The 17,272-nt window shown below is 39.9% G+C and overlaps 1 protein-coding gene and 1 long non-coding RNA gene across 2 annotated transcripts in view; one reads left to right on the forward strand and one right to left on the reverse strand.

The window, feature by feature from the left end:
* Positions 1-1,122: 1,122 nt before the first annotated feature.
* On the reverse strand, positions 1,123-6,911 carry LOC140460879 (calcium homeostasis modulator protein 6-like). Its single transcript, XM_072555590.1, has 2 exons — positions 6,372-6,911; positions 1,123-4,287 (listed from the first exon to the last, which is right to left on the reverse strand). Exons 1-2 carry the CDS (start codon positions 6,909-6,911, stop codon positions 3,862-3,864), a joined length of 966 nt encoding a protein of 321 aa, XP_072411691.1. The 3' UTR covers positions 1,123-3,861.
* Positions 4,330-17,272, forward strand: part of LOC140460892 (uncharacterized) — a 57,807-nt gene continuing 44,864 nt past the window's right edge. Inside the window, exons 1-2 of the long non-coding RNA XR_011954382.1 lie at positions 4,330-4,581; positions 14,044-14,171. This is a non-coding gene — a long non-coding RNA (uncharacterized lncRNA). The remainder of the gene's footprint in view (positions 4,582-14,043; positions 14,172-17,272) is intronic.

The following is a 17,272-nucleotide window of genomic DNA, read 5'->3' on the forward strand; positions in this document are numbered from 1 at the left end:
ACTTAGTCTGATTACTCAGGTTTTTCAAGAAAGTACTAGAAAAAAAATAAACTACAAATGCCGAAAATCTGAAATAAAAGCAGGAAAGACTTCTCAGCATTGTTAGTGAAGAGCAAGATGAGATAGCATTCTAAGTAGGATTCTTCTTCAGGGTTGAATTAATCTAAAATGTGACTCTTTTGATGTTGATTAAATTGCTTATTGTTTCCAACATTTTCCATTTTATAGTGAGGAAGATTTCCCATTTTTTAATGACATCCCCTAGTACCTGAGTAGCTTGAGATAATTAGTTCGGTCTCAGAAACTTGGCATGGAATTAATGCCCTGATGAATTTGATGATAGGTACTTAATCAGTTGGAATTAACCCATTCCACCTCGATCCCAATTATGTTCATTCGAGGAAGGACTATTAGTGACCAGCCACTTCCCTTGATGACAATTGACTCCATTAAGAGGGCAATTAAGCCCATTTAAAGACCTCATTATGTCACCATTGCATTTAACATGGTGATGAACATAGGGTCCCGCACTGCTGAAAGCTTGAAAAGAAAACTCTGTTGGGTTGTTTGTGACCTGGAGGAATGTTGATTTTATCCATGCCCAATTAGAGAACCTGGCATCATTATGCAGGGAGTCTTGTTAAGAACCACTCCTTACCATTGCTGCTGACATGCCCACTTCCTCATGACTCCCACCCTACAATTCCTTTGCCATCATCCCTCACACCTGTGTTGGATCCATTGCAAGCCCAAATGAGAGGTATAGTACTGGCAGCAGCCACTATCTCTCTGGTGGCAGAGGTGAGTAATAAAAAGCTCTGGTCTCCACTGAATCAGAAACTCAGCTGGAGTAACATCCACCATCTTAGTGTGCCCACCACTGACTGGCCAATGCCTGGCTTGAGCAATGACCAAGGCCCCAGCATCTCCATCTCCATTAGATAAGTGACCTTTCATTTGGAGCTGTTTATGTCTGACTGTTTCACAATGTCACCTGTTGGAGGGCAATGGGCTATGCACCAAAAATAATGTCTCAGAAATACAAAATGAACAGTCATGTATAAAATAATTGTTTAATCATTTTTATTCAGCTTAAAACATAAAATGATGTATTTTGCAGTAAATATTCTTTTAAAAATAGCTTATGCTTTATTCCCAATTAACTGAAACATGTTTTCTCTTTTAGCATAATTCTTGTGATTTCATAAATGAACATACAGCAGTTAAACTGGTTGTCAATGAAATGCAGATGACAGCTGGAACATATATTCTATAACATATACCAACTAATAAAATTTCATCCATTAAATAATGTGCTGGATTTACCTTCTTCATTCATAGATGTCATGCATTAATAAGTCAAATAGTTATACTCCTAGAAAAATGTTGATATTCTTTGCTTTTGCACTTTTGTCACTTTTACCTTAGAACATAGAACATTTCAACGCAGTACAGGCCCTTCGGCTCTCGATGTTGCACCGACCTGTGAAACCAACCTGAAGACCATCTAACCTTCGCTATTGCATTTTTGTCCATATGTCTATCCAATGACCATTTAAATACCCTTAAACTTGGCAACTCTACTACTGTGATACCTTGTTATCTGATAGGAGAAAAGGGTATGAGTTTATGATATGTCAAGAAAAATAAGAATATATTAAATATAAGAATGTTGAAACTTTAAGTTTGAGTTGACAATTGTCAAGAACCCCCTTAGAGGCGCCCCATTCTGTTGTCACAAGTTCATCAGAAGGGATAGGGAAGAAGTCATGTATATACACTTGTATGAATTTTAGCAGCAGCCTGGGAGTAGATCTGAGGATATTCCCAGCCACTGACATCTCTTTACCAGTATATCTTAAATCTATTTTGCATTATAAATATATATATAGATATCTATTTAAATAAGTCTTTTGTTTAATTCTTGGTTACTGATGTTCCTCACTATAGTAGAATTTTTAAAAGTTTGTTTATCCTTGAAAATATACAATAATGTCTTTACACTTATCAATAAAAATATTAATGACATTTTCTCTTATTAAAATTATACCATTATAAAGCTTTATTTCAACATAAAATGTTGGTAAAGGAGACAAAAGGTGCTAGAAATGTTTGTGCATTGAAAGGTCCCAGCCAAATTTTATCTTCTGGGTCTATCCTTTTTGAACATTCAAGTTAAATTATGTTGGTGGTTCTGTGGTTTCAAAATGAATCCACTTGCTTAGTAATTTGTGTCAGACAATAATGCATCAGCTTCCCATTTTACATTCTCTTTGGTTTTCATTTCCATTGACTTCAATCAGCTCTTACCCAGGAGAAATTATATCTGCAACTAATGTGAACTCATGGCCTCTAAAGAAGATTTTAAAATTCAATTGTAGGATGTGAATGTTGCTGTCTGGTCAGCATTTGTTGCCCGTCCCCAGTTGCCCTTTAGAAGGTGGTAATGAGTTGTCTTCTTGAAACCCTTGCAGTCCATGTGCTGTAGGTAGGCCCTCAATGACATTAGGAAGTGAAATCCAGGACCTTAACCCAACAACAAGAAATGGCAATACATTTCCTAGTAAGGATGGTGAGTGGAGTGGAGGGAAGCTTGCAGGTGGTGGTGTTCCCATTACATCTGCTGCCTTTGTCCTTCTAGATGGAATTGGTCATGGGTTTGTAAAGTGCTGCTTAAGGAACTTTGGTGAATTTGGTAAACATACACACAGCTTCTACTGGGTAGTTGAAGGAATGGATCCTTCTAGATGTGGTGAGAATCAAGTGGTCTGCTTTGATGAAAAGCTTCTTGAGTGCTGTTGAAGCTTCATTCATCCAGGCAAGTGGCGAGTATTACATCCAACTCCTGACTTGCACCTTATAAATAGAGCTTTGAGGAGTCAGGAGGCAAGTTACTCGGTGCAGACCTACACTGATATGTCAATGTTATATATCATATTATGTAATTGTGTAAGTAAGGAATATGATCTGTATAATCATTATTTGGCAATGCTCCCATTACATTAAAGGCTTACAAATTTTTAGTCTGTGGATTGCATACAGAATAAACTTGGGAGTTCTAGAAACATGATAAATCTATACATCCCTGGTAAAGTGTTCTGATTTAGGATATATCGACAGTAGGGCAAAAGTAGTAAAATTATCCTATTCCAAATCTTCAGAGCAATAAATTCAAACAGAACAAACTAATAACTTAATTTAATTTAAACTAATAAGAAGTGCAAATTGGATGGCGTTGTCAGGGTTTTGAGCAGCCCTAGCTCTGACTTTCATTTTCTTGAACCCAGCTACCTGTGAGGAGTGTGACAAATCTATCCTAATTTATCCTGAAATATTCCTTCCAAAACACACTGGCAGCGAGAGCAGAGCTTCTGTAAACTGTACCAGTTACTGCTTTTCAAGCATTAGTAATGCTATTTAACATCATTCAAACTTGGATTACAAAGAACTAATAGTTAGATGAGGATAAGAGATGTACCCATATAAAAATGTGCTTCCAATATGTTTTCCTTCATGAAGAGATAAACCCTCTAAAATTCTCTGAATCCATTACCATGATGACAGCTAAGACTTGCTCGTCTCTGGTAGACCTCGGAGCCAGTATAGGTCAAATGACAAAACTGGTCCTTAATACAATGCATTACTTACATTCTCAATAATAAAACATATGCAAGTGTATAAAATATATAAAAAGTAACAAAAAATTGCACATAGAACCTTATGTGAAGTATTGTTACATGTCCAGACAGAGGAATCAAATGTAAATATTGTAACGTAACTTTGATATACAAGTGTAAAAACACCACATATTTCAGGCTATGTGGAAGTCTTGGAAATATTGCAGTTACCCTTGCCAAATTTTCAAACATGGCTGTCAACAGAATTTTTATTACCATCAACAAAGTCCAGTACAGCAGGCACATCCACGTGAATAGTGGAGGTGGATGTGCGGGTATTGTCGGCCTTCCTTTCCGCATATTTGTGTATTGTGCTATAGTATTCTTCCGTTCTGCTGAATGAGTATAGAAGGGAAATTTCTTCCCATGCTGCCCTGTTTGGGGTTCTTATGTCTTGTGGTCCTTCGGAATTGAAGAAACTCTTCAGATTCCTCTCTGCCAATTCTTTAGCATGCTCCGCTGACTTCTGTTCAAACAACTCATTCTCCTTTACTTTGTACATTTTCCAAAACTGCAATTGCAGAAAGCTGACAGGAGAATAACAGCGCAAAATGCAAGTAGAAGCCAGAGTGAAAACCACGATAGCTGCTATCAGGCTCCATCCAAGGACCTGCGTGCAAGAAGATAAAATATGCTTCATATTCTCATTGTACCCAATGCATTAAATCAACAACTGTTCCAGCGTATAAAGTTTATCTCCACCAAACTCAACATTTGAAACTGCTGTTTGAAGTAAAACCAATTGATAAATATAAAGTATGAAAGCATTAAGAGAATCTTGAGTGGGGTGTAATGAGGAGAATTGAGTCTGGAGGATCGTAAAGCTCCTATTGAACCCTTCCATCTAACCCTGTTGACAAAGAACCATTGATTTCTTCCTATGGATAAACATCATAATACCAAGGTAAGAAATCTAACTGCAGACAACTTGAAATCAATTTCTATGTTAGTTATTAAAAAGGATATTATAATGTCAGTCTTATTTTAACTATCTAATTAGTACCCTTGCACTAATTGTGCCATTCTATGTTTGAGGAAACTGAAATGCTACAAATTACCTTATTAGAGAATTTTTTTTTAAACCTGAAATTGGTACTTGTAGAATGATTGCCATTCAATGCAGGATTAATCAAATGTGTTCACATCTGGTAGTTCTTGCAAATTCTGCCTGATAAAAATGTTCCAATATTTCAGAAGTACAAGATTCTGCCAGTTCTTACAAATGCAAGTTGAGAGAAAGAATGGCAGGAGTTCAGGATCAGCCAGCACAACAAATTTCTTTCTGGTTTTGAACACAACAAAGTCTAGAAACTGAGAACAAGTGACAGCACATTGACAATGAAGAATGACAGACTTTTTAAGATTAGTGTCAGTGGAAGAGTTGCATTATTAGTAGTGCCTCTGAGCACAACAAAGAAAAAGGCTTCTCATTCTGACCTGACCATTTCATCATTTCATACCAAGACTGCTGGCACTATATACAAATTCCAAATGGATGTCGCAAACCATAATTTTATCTGTTTATTTGTCTCCACAATAGACATGTAATCTTGACCATCTTAATGTAATTCACAGTTATCAATATTAATAAAGTTTAAACAAAAAAAACCCCAAAAAAACTGCGGATGCTGGAAATCAGAACAAAATCTGAAATTGCTGGAAAAGCTGGATGAACTTCAGTTCTGAAGAAGGGTGACTGGACTTGAAATGTTAACTCTGCTTTCTCTCCACAGATACTACCAGTCCTGCTGGGTTTTTCCAGCAATTTCCAATTTTGTTAATAAAATTTAAGCTTAAATTACAAAAGGTCTCAAACAGCTGAAGATTCCTAGCCTTTTCTGATTTTATGAATAATTTAGATAAAAGTATTTGGATAGGAAACTGATATCCCTTTTTCTTTGATGACATAATGCTCACGGGGCTAATGTACTTCATTTACTATGTGGTTTTTAATCATTTACTGAAAGCATTCCTGGAAATGTATTGAAGCCTTTGCCTGAACAAAAGTAATTAAGTATTGAAATGAAGCATGAACTGGGTTGGGGGTCACTTTAATTTTTGAGTTTCTCCCAAAGGATAATTTCGTAGATATAAAGAAGTGAAACAAAAACACAGTGAAGTCCAAAGCTATATCTATAGTAGTGACTATCATGTGAATTTACATTGGTTGTGTGTGGAGAATGTTTTTAAAAAAAAGATCAAGCAGCCTTCAATTGATTTAAACAATAAACATCTTCAAGCCAAAGAACTACAAATGTTGGAAATTAGAAGTGAAATCAAGTTGAAGAAGCGTCACTGGACCTGAAATGTTAATGCCTGCTTTCTTTCGAAAGATTCTGCCACCCCGGATCAATATTCATCTCAGACAGAAGTACAGAATATGATATACTATCTCTTATACTGGAATGGGATTTTAGACAAACCAAATCTTAAGGGAATCCAACATCCCCTGGCCCCACCCCCAGTCTAGGACAGGTTGAGGCATGTTGTCTTCTCATTCATGGCCCTATTTCATACTTGACGATCTAATCACTTGACGCCCTCATTCAATTTGCTGTCATATTGATAGTAACAGTAAATGTAATAAATGCACAATTCTCTTTGGCTAAACGTAAAAGTTTGTATACAATGTTGTATCGGTCGACAGAAAAAAGTATAGCTACCACAACATATGACACCCAAAGTCTATCTTACCTGAGACTGTGCACGTATGGTGAGACGAATATCTTCCTGGATTGGCAGAGGCAATGTTGAATGACCACAAGGCAGTTTAAAAAGATTGGATTGACAGTCACTGGATTTGTTATAGCAAAGTGTTTGTAAGAGGTATTCACTGTGGTAGCCACACATACCACATTCATAGAAAGTGCCATTCAGCAATGCAACAGAAATCCATGTTACGGGAGCTACTAAAGCACCCACTGTGATTTGCAAAAAAATTTTTATACCACGGCAGATGATTGTTTTAGAGCAATGCTTTACTTGGTTGATACAACAGCCAGTACATAGCTTCCAGGTTCTGCTACTTACGAAGTATCCCAGCAAAAATAATACCAGGGCTGGGATGAGAAGAAAAACCATACTGTAGGCAAAGTTCCAAGAATTACAGGGACAACTGAACACAACAACAGAGAATAGCTGTTCTCCCCCAGCTGTTGCTAAGGCCAGAAAGCTATATCCTAGAGTAGCATGCTGTTTCAGAACTAAATTCAGCACTGTCCTATATTTCTCCATCTTTACGGTACGCGTACTAGCACTAAATGACAGTTGATGCAACTTCCTTTCAGACGTTTTCAGAGCACCTCATAAATAATTTATATCAAGTGTTCACTCGTGGTGACCATTTATGGGAAAGGGGCTGAGAAATGAAACCAAATCTAATTAAAAAGGAAAGTACTGCAGCGTATGATATGCCTGCCAAGCAGCCCTTTGATAATTGGCTCCAGACTTCATCCTGTGCATGTGCCAGAAGACTCTGTGGGTCTGAGCTTAGGAACTGTTCATGTTCCCGACACACTCTGGGAATCTCCAAAAATATCTAATCGCATTCCCGAGCTGTTTGGAGTTTAACCAGTTTATTCATAGAACCCCTTACATGAATAGCTTACATAAGCTTTCCCTTAAATAGCTTTGAGGCTATCTTTTAAATAAATTTACTGAAAAATGCAATAGCTTCCATTTGTTATCCTTAGCATCATAATGAAGATTGACCATCACATTGCATGGGTGGCCAAACTATTTATAGGACAAAAATTGATTAGCCACTTTAACACTGCTGTGTGATTTCATTTTTACAATGATTTCATTTTTGATCTGGGAAATATTCAATATTGAAGATATATATCACAGAGATAGATGCAATTTAGTAAATGGATGAGAGGTAGGAACTCAAAAAAAATTACAATTGCCGGAGTAGAGGTTCATTACATTGATTCCAGAAATGACGATTTATCCAATGAAGAGAGATTGGACAATTTAGGCCTATATTCTCTGGAGTTTAGTAGAATGTGAGGATATCTAACTGTGGTATATAAGATGATAAAGGGGTTTGGCAAAGTAGACATAAAGTGCATGTTTCCTCTTGTCTAGACCAAAAGGTCACAGTTTTAGGATGAGGGCTAGCAAGTTTAAGACAGAAATGAGGAGAAATTACTTCTCTCAAAATGTCATGACTCTGTGGAATTTACTACTGCAGGGTGCGATGGATGCTGAGACACTGAATAAATGGAGGACCAATCGATGGAGCATGTTAGAGGGGCTGAATTGCCCACTCCTGCTCCTAGTTCTTATGTTTTAATGCTTGAGAAGTGATACTGTGCAAATTATTGGAATGGCAGGTGATAACTGTCCAGTTCCTAAAGGATTTTATCCTTTAGTCTTAAGATAAATGGCTAATGAGAAAGTTGATCTGTTGGTTTTTATTTTCCAAGATTCCCCAGATTAGGTGGAAGTTCCACTAAATTAGAAATTTTCAAATGTAACTCCTTCAGTCAAGAGAGGAGAGACAGAAAGCAAGAAATTACAATCTAGTTAGCTGAACATCCATTGCAGGGAGGATATTAGAAGCTATTATGAAAAACATTATGGTAGCTCACTGAAAAGATCAAAGCAGTCAGACAGAGTCAGCAAGGCATTGTGAAAGGAAAATCATGTTCAGTGGACCCGCTGAAGTTCTTCAAGGAGGTAACATATGAAGTGGATAAAGGAAACCAGTGGATGTTCCATACCTAGATTTTCAGAAGGCATTTGATGAGATGCCACATCAAATGTTATTACACAAAAAATGCATCATGGTGTACATAGTACATAGTAACATATTGGCATGAATAGACGATTAGTGTTATGTTTCCTTAGGGTAGTGCGATGGAAATCCAGCACTGGTATTCCTGAAGTTGTCACAAAAGTTCAAAATTTTTAAAAAGCATACAGAATTCCTCAATTTACCTCACCTTAGACCCAGGGTTTTCAGAAAGCATAGATCAGGTTACTGCACTTAACAAGAACGAGTATTCATTACAAATAAATTGACTTGAATTCAAGGTAAATAATTATGAACATTTGGCATATAGAGTCATAGAGATGTACAGCATGAAAACAGATCCTTCAGTCCAACCTGTCCCTGCCAACCAGATATCCCAACTCAATCTAATCCCACCTGCCAGCATCCGGCCCATATCCCTCTGAACGCTTCCTATTCATATACCCATCCAAATGCCTCTTAAATGTTGTAATTGTACCAGCCTCCACCACATCCACTGGCAGCTCATTCCATACATGTACCACCCTCTGCATGAAAAAGTTGCCCCTTAGGTCTCTCTTATATCTTTCCCCTCTCACCCCAAACCTATGCCCTCTAGTTCTGGGCTCCCTGACCCCAGGGAAAAGACACTGTCTATTTATCCTATCCATGCCCCCCATAATTTTGGAACCTCGATAAGGTCACCCCTCAGCCTCCGATGCTCCAGGGAACAGCCTCAGCCTGTTCAGCCTCTTCCTGTAGCTCAGATCCTCCAACCCTGGCAACATCCTTGTAAATCTTTTCTGAACCCTTTCAAGTTTCACAACATCTTTCCAATAGGAAGGAGACCAGAATTGCACGCAATATTCCAACAGTGGCCTAACCAATGTCCTGTACAGCCGCAACATGACCTCCAAACTCCTGTACTCAATACTCTGACCAATAAATGAAAGCATACCAAATGCCGCCTTCACTATCTTATCTACCTGCGACTCCACTTTCAAGGAGCTATAAACCTGCACTCCAAGGTCTCTTTGTTCAGTAACACTCCCTAGGACCTTACCATTAAGTGTATAAGTCCTGCTAAGATTTGTTTTTCCAAAATGCAGCATCTCGCATTTATCTGAATTAAACTACATCTGCCACTTCTCAGCCCATTCGCCCATCTGATCCTGATCCTGTTGTAATCTGAGGTAACCCTCTTCGCTGTCCACTACACCTCCAATTTTGGTGTCATCTGCAAACTTATTATCTGTACCTCTTATGCTCGCATCCAAATCATTTACGTAAATGACAAAAAGTAGAGGGCCCAGCACCGATCCTTGTGGCACTCCACTGGTCACAGGACTCCAGTCTGAAAAACAACCCTCCACCACCACCCTCTGTCTTCTACCTTTGTACCAGTTCTGTATCCAAATGGCTAGTTCTCTCTGTATTCCATGAGATCTAACCTTGCTAATCAGTCTCCCATGGGGAACCTTGTCGAATGCCTTACTGAAGTCCATATAGATCACATCTACTGCTCTGCCCTCAATCTTCTTTGTTACTTCTTCAAAAACTCAATCAAGTTTGTGAGACATGATTTCCCATGCACAAAGCCATGTTGACTATCCTGAATCAGTCCTTGCTTTTCCAAATACATGTACATCCTGTCCCTCAGGATTCCCTCCAACAACTTGCCCACCACCGAGGTCAGGCTCACTGGTCTTTAGTTCCCTGGCTTCTCCTTACTACCCTTCTTAAACAGTGGCACCACGTTTGCCAACCTCCAGTCTTCTGGCACCTCACCTGTGACTATGAATGATACAAATATCTCAGCAATAGGCCCAGCATTCACTTCTCTAGCTTCCCACAGAGCTCTCGGGTACACCTGATCAGGTCCTGGGGATTTATCCACTTTTAACCATTTCAAGACATATAACTACTAGTTAAAATGCAAACCCCCTAATATACTCTCCCTTACACTCACAGATAGGCAGGAAGAAAACTATTGGTTTTATGGACAGAGGCAGTGACTGTGAAGATAGTTTACTTGTTAATGTTCACAGGGCTGCTGCGATGATTTTGTTTGTTGTTCAGAATACTGGTTCTCAATCTTCCATGCTTTCACTGGTTTTCAGGATGCACACTAGTTGTAGGTATAGAAGGTCCCTGACTTAATAAAAGTTACAGCTTACAACAACTACTGAATATAAAATGAACTGTTTATTTTTCAGCTTAAACTATTTTTTAAACTGCAAAGAACAAAAACAGCTCCCAGACAAGTAGTGGCTCTGTTAATTACTCTGTACAATGTATACAGCCCTAAGCTGCTCAGCTACCTGAAAACCAATCATATAGTTGTTGGCAGACAGAAGGCCTTCATCATCAATAACTGTTCACTAGTCCACAGACCAATCAGCTGCTTGTTGCCAGCTGAAACTCCATTTGTGCATATCGTTGGCTCCAGCTTATCTGTGTCTTGTCCCACTACTGCCTGAACCTGCAATTGTAAAAACAGTGCTGACAATGAGTTTCAGGTAATGTGTCTTTAATAAACATGCAGTAATCTTTCAGTATTCTTTGGTTTTAACACGTATTTTTCCATTTTAGTCCTCAAATAAACATACAGAAAAGATATGCTCTTTATATTAGCTAACTAATAGAAAACAAAGTAAACTAGGCATAGATAGGTATTTTTCTGATTAGTAAGATGTAATGAGTTGTGTGCCTCAAGGATCAATGCTGAAACCTATAAATGATTTGGATGATAGGACCAAAGTTATGGTTTCTAAACCTGGTGATAACATAAAGCTAGGCAGGCAAGTAGCACTGCTTGGACAGAGGCCCCAAACTGACAGGATTTTATTTAAATATCAAATCAGATTCCAATGATATCATTAGATTCTGACCTGCTACATTAACTGCAAACTTGAGAAGAGGTTCAGTAATAGCTTTCTTGACAGGTGAAGGCTGCAGATACTGGATTAACAGCTATAAGAGACATCGAGAAGTAAGTTTGCAATTTTTATTAGTATCTTTATTGAAAAGCTTGTTATTCAGCCAACTATGACAACAGCACTCTGGAAGTAGCCACAACTCTAGCTGTTCCACTACAGCTACAATACTGGCATTTAGTTATGGAAAATTGACCAGAAATGTCCTGTGCACAAAAAGCAGGATAAATCCAATCTGGCCAAAGATTGTCCTCTCCATCAGACTACTCTCTATCAACAGCAAAGCGATGGAAGGGATCATCAATAGGGTTAACAAGCAATGCTTACACAGAATAATCTGCTTACAGATGCAAAATGCTTTAAGGATGACATCAAAGATATGGTTTGTTAATAAACATTCAAAAGGTGGAGGCATTGTTTCACTACTCCATTCACTCACAAACACTCTGGAAATTCAGGAAGAAAGAATTAGAGTGGGGATAGGTTATCAATTTCAAGCTTTGGTAGATCCAGGGATATTTATAAAAAATCAGGCTGAGTTACAACTTCTCAGAGGTTAGTTTCCTCAGTGAGCTGTGTTCAGTAGTTTATCCTTCCCACAGGCAAACTGAAGGCTTCTTTCAAGCCAGCAACTTGCAAATAGTGGGAGGCAGGCTGCTAATTCAGTTTGAAATTCTGCTTCCCATCTGGAAGTCAATCAGTAACTGATTTAGAATCCAAGAAATGTATATTTAATCAATTCAACAAGATTTCAGTCATGTGATAAAGACAGCTATTCCCTCCAACTCTATATTGATTTAATCCCTGCCGTCCCCTTCACTGTTTGATCACACAGCATTGCCCTCTGATGAGAAGGGCACTGCTTGTCACTGGCCACTCAGGTGTTTCCTTTCTTCCTGGTGGTGGGAAATGAATATAGGGGAACCTCGATTATCCGAATGAGATGGGCGGGCAGTATTTTGTTTGGATACTCGATTATTTGGTTAATCGATTAAATGCCTTTCCTGTGGGGCCCAGAGTTTTTAAAGTATGCTCCCCGTTCAGGAGACTGCAGCAGCACACAGCGCGCGAGACCCTGTCCCCCCAACACTGCCCCCCGCCAGGCACCGCCCCCTGCCCACCAACACCGTCCAACCCCACCTCCTCCTCCCAACCCCGTCTCCCAACACCGTCCAACCCCACCCCGCCTCTGAACCCACCCCCTAACCCCCACCTCCAAAACCCGACACCGCCTCCCAACCCCACTCTCTGCGCCCAACACCGCCCAACCCCACCCCAGCCTCCCAACTCCACCCCATGACCCCATCCAACCCTGCCCTCCAATCTCCAACCCCGACAAACACCATCACCCTGCATCCTACCCCATCCAACAACCCCGTTCCCCCGACCCCTGCAACACCACTCTCCCACCCCTGCCCACCCCCTATGTGGGCCCTATCCATCCCCACCTCCTCTCTGGGACAGCCAGACTGTACACCAACAAGACTGCTGCTGCAGCTGCCTTTGTGTGATAAGTCTACAAACAGCATGCACACACAACTTTTTGACAGGTTCCACGTTTGCCCTGTACAGGACAATGTTCGAGAGATTATCTGGGGAGAAGTGGGGGGTTTAAATCTAGGGAAAGTGGGGGGGGAGGGAGAGAGAAAGAGAGAGAGAGAGAGAGAGAACCTATTTAATCACTGTAAACAAAAGGCGCAATCACTGTTGGAGACATGTCTTTGATGTAATGTTTTCATCGGGATCGCGAGATCTCCTTTGGATAATCTGATTTTCAGATAATTGGTATTCGGATAATTGAGATTCTTCTGTCAAGATTTATACACTTGTTGTCTTTCACTGTGTCTCATACCTGCACACACGCACACATCATAGGTGCTGGGGAAAATATAAGCATTATAACTGTTAGACAGAAGTGTGGGGGAAAATAAAAAAGGAAAAAATATATAACAAGAAAACTTTCTCCTCTGCTAAAAACAAAAATTAACTAGGAATTAGCACCTCCTCAGTTGGGGGCACTGACTCTGTGCTGGCTGGGCCACGGGCAGGGTGTTCCTGATGATACTGTTGCTAGTTTCTGTGTTTTGAGGAGGAGAGTTTCTTTTTCTTCCCCCCCTTTTCCAGGGAAGGCACTTGTTCTTTTTGGTTTTCTTTAATGTTTTTTTGTGAAGAAGAGAAAAAATAAACACAGCTATTTCAGGTGTTGAGGGTCCATCTCAGTGGGCAATTGGAGGGTGGTTAAGCTAACATCATAGCTTTACCTCCCCTATAAGAGTTTCCATTGTGAGGTGATGAGGTGCAGCAACAGCATTAACATCGATTTTAATGGAATACATCTTGATGCTTTCCTTTGTCCAGAATTGGATGGACAATTTGTCTCCACATCCTGTTGGTCAGCTTTAGCTGGAATGTCTGTTTCTGGAATTACAATTATGCGAGCACCCATTTTAAGAGACCAGCAAGGTTGTCCATTTTTAAGATTTAAAAACAGAAATTAAAGAGATAAGTTTTCCTTTGGATTTCTTTTCATGCACTCCAGTCACAGCATACTCTCTTTCTCTCATCCCACTCGCTCTTCTGATTTACATGTTACAGATGGCGTAAGTGTGCCAGGTAACTTCCCACAAACCCACCACTGTCCCCTCACCATTTGAACTACAAACATCCCATTTTGTCTTTTTTTCCCTTTCAGATATCTGAGAGTTGTTATTTCATCATTGAAGGAACACCAAGAAGATGGTCAGACTGAAGATCCAGCACCATCACCTGATTTCAATCACTAGCATAGATGCTGCACATGTCATTGAAGGTAGATTAGAGGTAAGATCTGCTTGTGTTGGTTAGCTAAGTTAGCTGGAAAGCTGTTTGTGATAAAGAGTAATACCACCAGTGCAGGTTCAATTCGTACACTAGCAAAGGTTACCATGAAGGTCTCTCCTCCTCAAACCCTCCCCTTCCCTGGGACTTGATAACACTCAGGTTACATCACCACCTTCCATTTCTCTCCAATGTGGTGGCTTCACCTTTCATTTATTGTATAAAACAATTATTTATGGTCCATGACAGAGCGAGTAATGTGTGAGGCTGGTAATAGGAATATGGAGTTGAAAAATATGGTGCTGGAAAAACACAGCAGGCCAGGCAGCATCAGAGGAGCAGGAGAATCGACGTTTCGGGCATGAGCCCTTCTTCAGGAATGAGGCTGGTGTAGCCTCAGTCCTGAAGAAGGGCTTATGCCCGAAACGTGGATTCTCCTGCTCCTCGGATGCTGCCTGGCCTGCTGTGTTTTTCCAGCACCACATTTTTCAACTCTGGTCTCCAGCATCTGCAGTCCTCACTTTCTCCTCAATAGGAATATGGAATTGAGTTTGATCAATAATATCTTCCACAAGTGAGTTCATCACAGACAGCTCAACTCTAGGTTGCTTCCTCATTCCTTTATCCTCCCTGACTGCCCACTCCTTAGTTGCAAGACCAACAGCTCATGACAAGAACTCTTCCCAAATGTTTGTAGGCTTATAGCAACATGCAAAAGAATTCAACCTGCAACTGACTTGTGAATAGTCAATGACCCCTTTAAATAGTGTTGTTGGTGGCTCCTTCCTGTTGCTGATAATAGGTTTAGAAATGTGAGGTTAAGACATGGCGTCAGTAGGACCTTTAAACTCTAAAATGTTGTCACGAGCACTGCAGTGACATTCATGTGGATTGGTCTCATGGTCTGCCTGTTCTATATTTTACTGGTTATCATTCACTATACATGCTCAACTCTCTCACCAGTATGGAGTCTGGTATAATTCACCTCACAAGAGGGCATGTGCACTGCACAATGCCATAATGTAGCTCAGTTCTCCGCTTAATCTGTCTGGTTTGAGTTAAAACATATATAAAAATCTGTTACTGTGGATGAAGAGAAAATTACAGGCTACAGAATAGTGGGAATGAAATAGAGGATAAGGTTTGTTAGCAATAGAGAGGTTTTTAAAAAAAACAGGATTTTTAATAACGAGGCACTCAACATCCTAGTCTGCCTTAGGGTAGTTAAAGGAAATCTGTGGTCAAAATGTACAGTAGTTCTGAGAATGTCAATTCTGTAATTAGAGTACTACATTTTTAACAATGAATAACCCTGTACAGGGTTTGGCTCTAGATAAAATATGACATGGAAAATCTGGTCAGGAAGCAGGTTAATACACAAGCTTATTGGTTCGATGCAAAGTTGTTGTTTCCAGGTCAAGCTCTAAAACTACATGTATTTCATAACCTTTATGATGGATACTTCTTTGTGTCACCAGGTTTATTTGCCCTGCAAGAACAAAACGTCTTGGAAAATGCAACATCCAGGGTACACTCAGCTCAGAGAGATATTGCATTTGTCTGTTCTAAAATATATTATTTCCGTGCGATTCTGCCCAGAAATTCACAATCACAGAGCTAGTCGTAAAGTTTTCAGTAGGTCCCTCAGACCTTGTCCAGGGTGACAGGAGAAGTTTACAGGACATTCATGGGTTTATGAGAATTCAGGCAGTAATAGCAAGTAGAAAAGCTGTGAAGGAGATAGAAGACAGAGAAATAAAGTTGAACATCCAGTACACCTTGTTATCTGCACAATGTAGGACAGAGTCCTGATTGACATAATGAAATGCGGATACAGATCTTAAGTAATTCTCCTAAGTACCTCAACGGACCACGGTATCAGACCAGAAGAGTCAATGAGGACAAGAGATGGAATCTGGGGCTGACCTTGCAAGTACGGTGGCACGGTGGCACAGTGGTTAGCACTGCTGCCTCACAGCGCCAGAGACCCGGGTTCAGTTCCCGCCTCAGGCGACTGACTGTTCTCCCAGTGTCTGCGTGGGTTTCCTCCGGCTGCTCCGGTTTCCTCCCACACTCCAAAGATGTGCAGGTCAGGTGAATTGGCCATGCTAAATTGCCTGTAGTGTTAGGTAAGGGGTAAATGTAGGGGTATGGGTGGGTTGCACTTCGGCGGGTCGGTGTGGACTTGTTGGGCCGAAGGGCCTGTTTCCACACTGTAAGTAATCTAATCTACACAGACCCGTGGTAGATATCCATGGAGTACACAAATACACGCTTCAAAAATATGTCCAAGAAAGTTACGCTTTGAATGTAATTTAGTTGCAGGTAAAACTCTAAGGATTGTTTATAAATACATGCTGATGGTGGCGAGTTTCACCTATTGGATGTGCATATCAGAAATTCAGACACACGTTATGTTTTTCCACAAATGGACGCAAAAGCATGGAAATGATAACAGCATTTGCTTCCATTTTCGTCGGTGTACCAGACAGGTGAGTTTACTCACTGATGCAATAGACTGGAAATTAGATTAGTAATTTTGAAATTATGGTGAATAACTTGGAAAGCTGAAAGCAAAGGGCAGATTGTGTGCAACCATTTTAAGTGAATTGCTTCAGTCTCAAAATGGATATGGCACGTATGGAATTTTGAAGTATTTAATCGGGTTTCATAAGAGACTTCCCGTGGTAATGAACACACTGTATTGAAGAAGATTTAATGATCAGCACAAATATGATTATAAATCCATGGATATTTTGTGGATAGCTGTAGGGGAGTTTTTGTTTGGAGTGTGGGGGTGGTGAAGTAGTTTATATTTGTGTTCTTCATGAATCTTTGCTGTTCACCTCTTTCACATCCAATTATTTAGATGGCTTTCACACGGACAATAAGTAAGGGTTTTGATGTTTCCTGATTAAAGCATTTTAAGAGGCATCACAAACTGACAGGAGGATTGTGGAAGATTGCAAGAGTCACTGAATAAGGGATAGTTAGCAATGCAGAGAAATGCAAAGAAGCATGATTATAGGAAGGAAATACAAGATAATTTTCTCACTGCAATCCCACTGAGCAGATTTTAATACACCATGCATAATTGACCATAT

Source organism: Chiloscyllium punctatum, chromosome 3 (assembly GCF_047496795.1).
Source record: "Chiloscyllium punctatum isolate Juve2018m chromosome 3, sChiPun1.3, whole genome shotgun sequence".
Classification (NCBI taxonomy): domain Eukaryota; kingdom Metazoa; phylum Chordata; class Chondrichthyes; order Orectolobiformes; family Hemiscylliidae; genus Chiloscyllium; species Chiloscyllium punctatum.

Bases quoted from the DNA above. Each gene is read 5' to 3' on its own strand.
- LOC140460879 (XM_072555590.1), bottom strand. From the start codon at position 6,911: ATGGAGAAATATAGGACAGTGCTGAATTTAGTTCTGAAACAGCATGCT. The intron at 4,288-6,371 runs GTAAGATAGACT...TCTTGCACGCAG, and splicing joins CCATACGTGCACAGTCTCAG to GTCCTTGGATGGAGCCTGAT.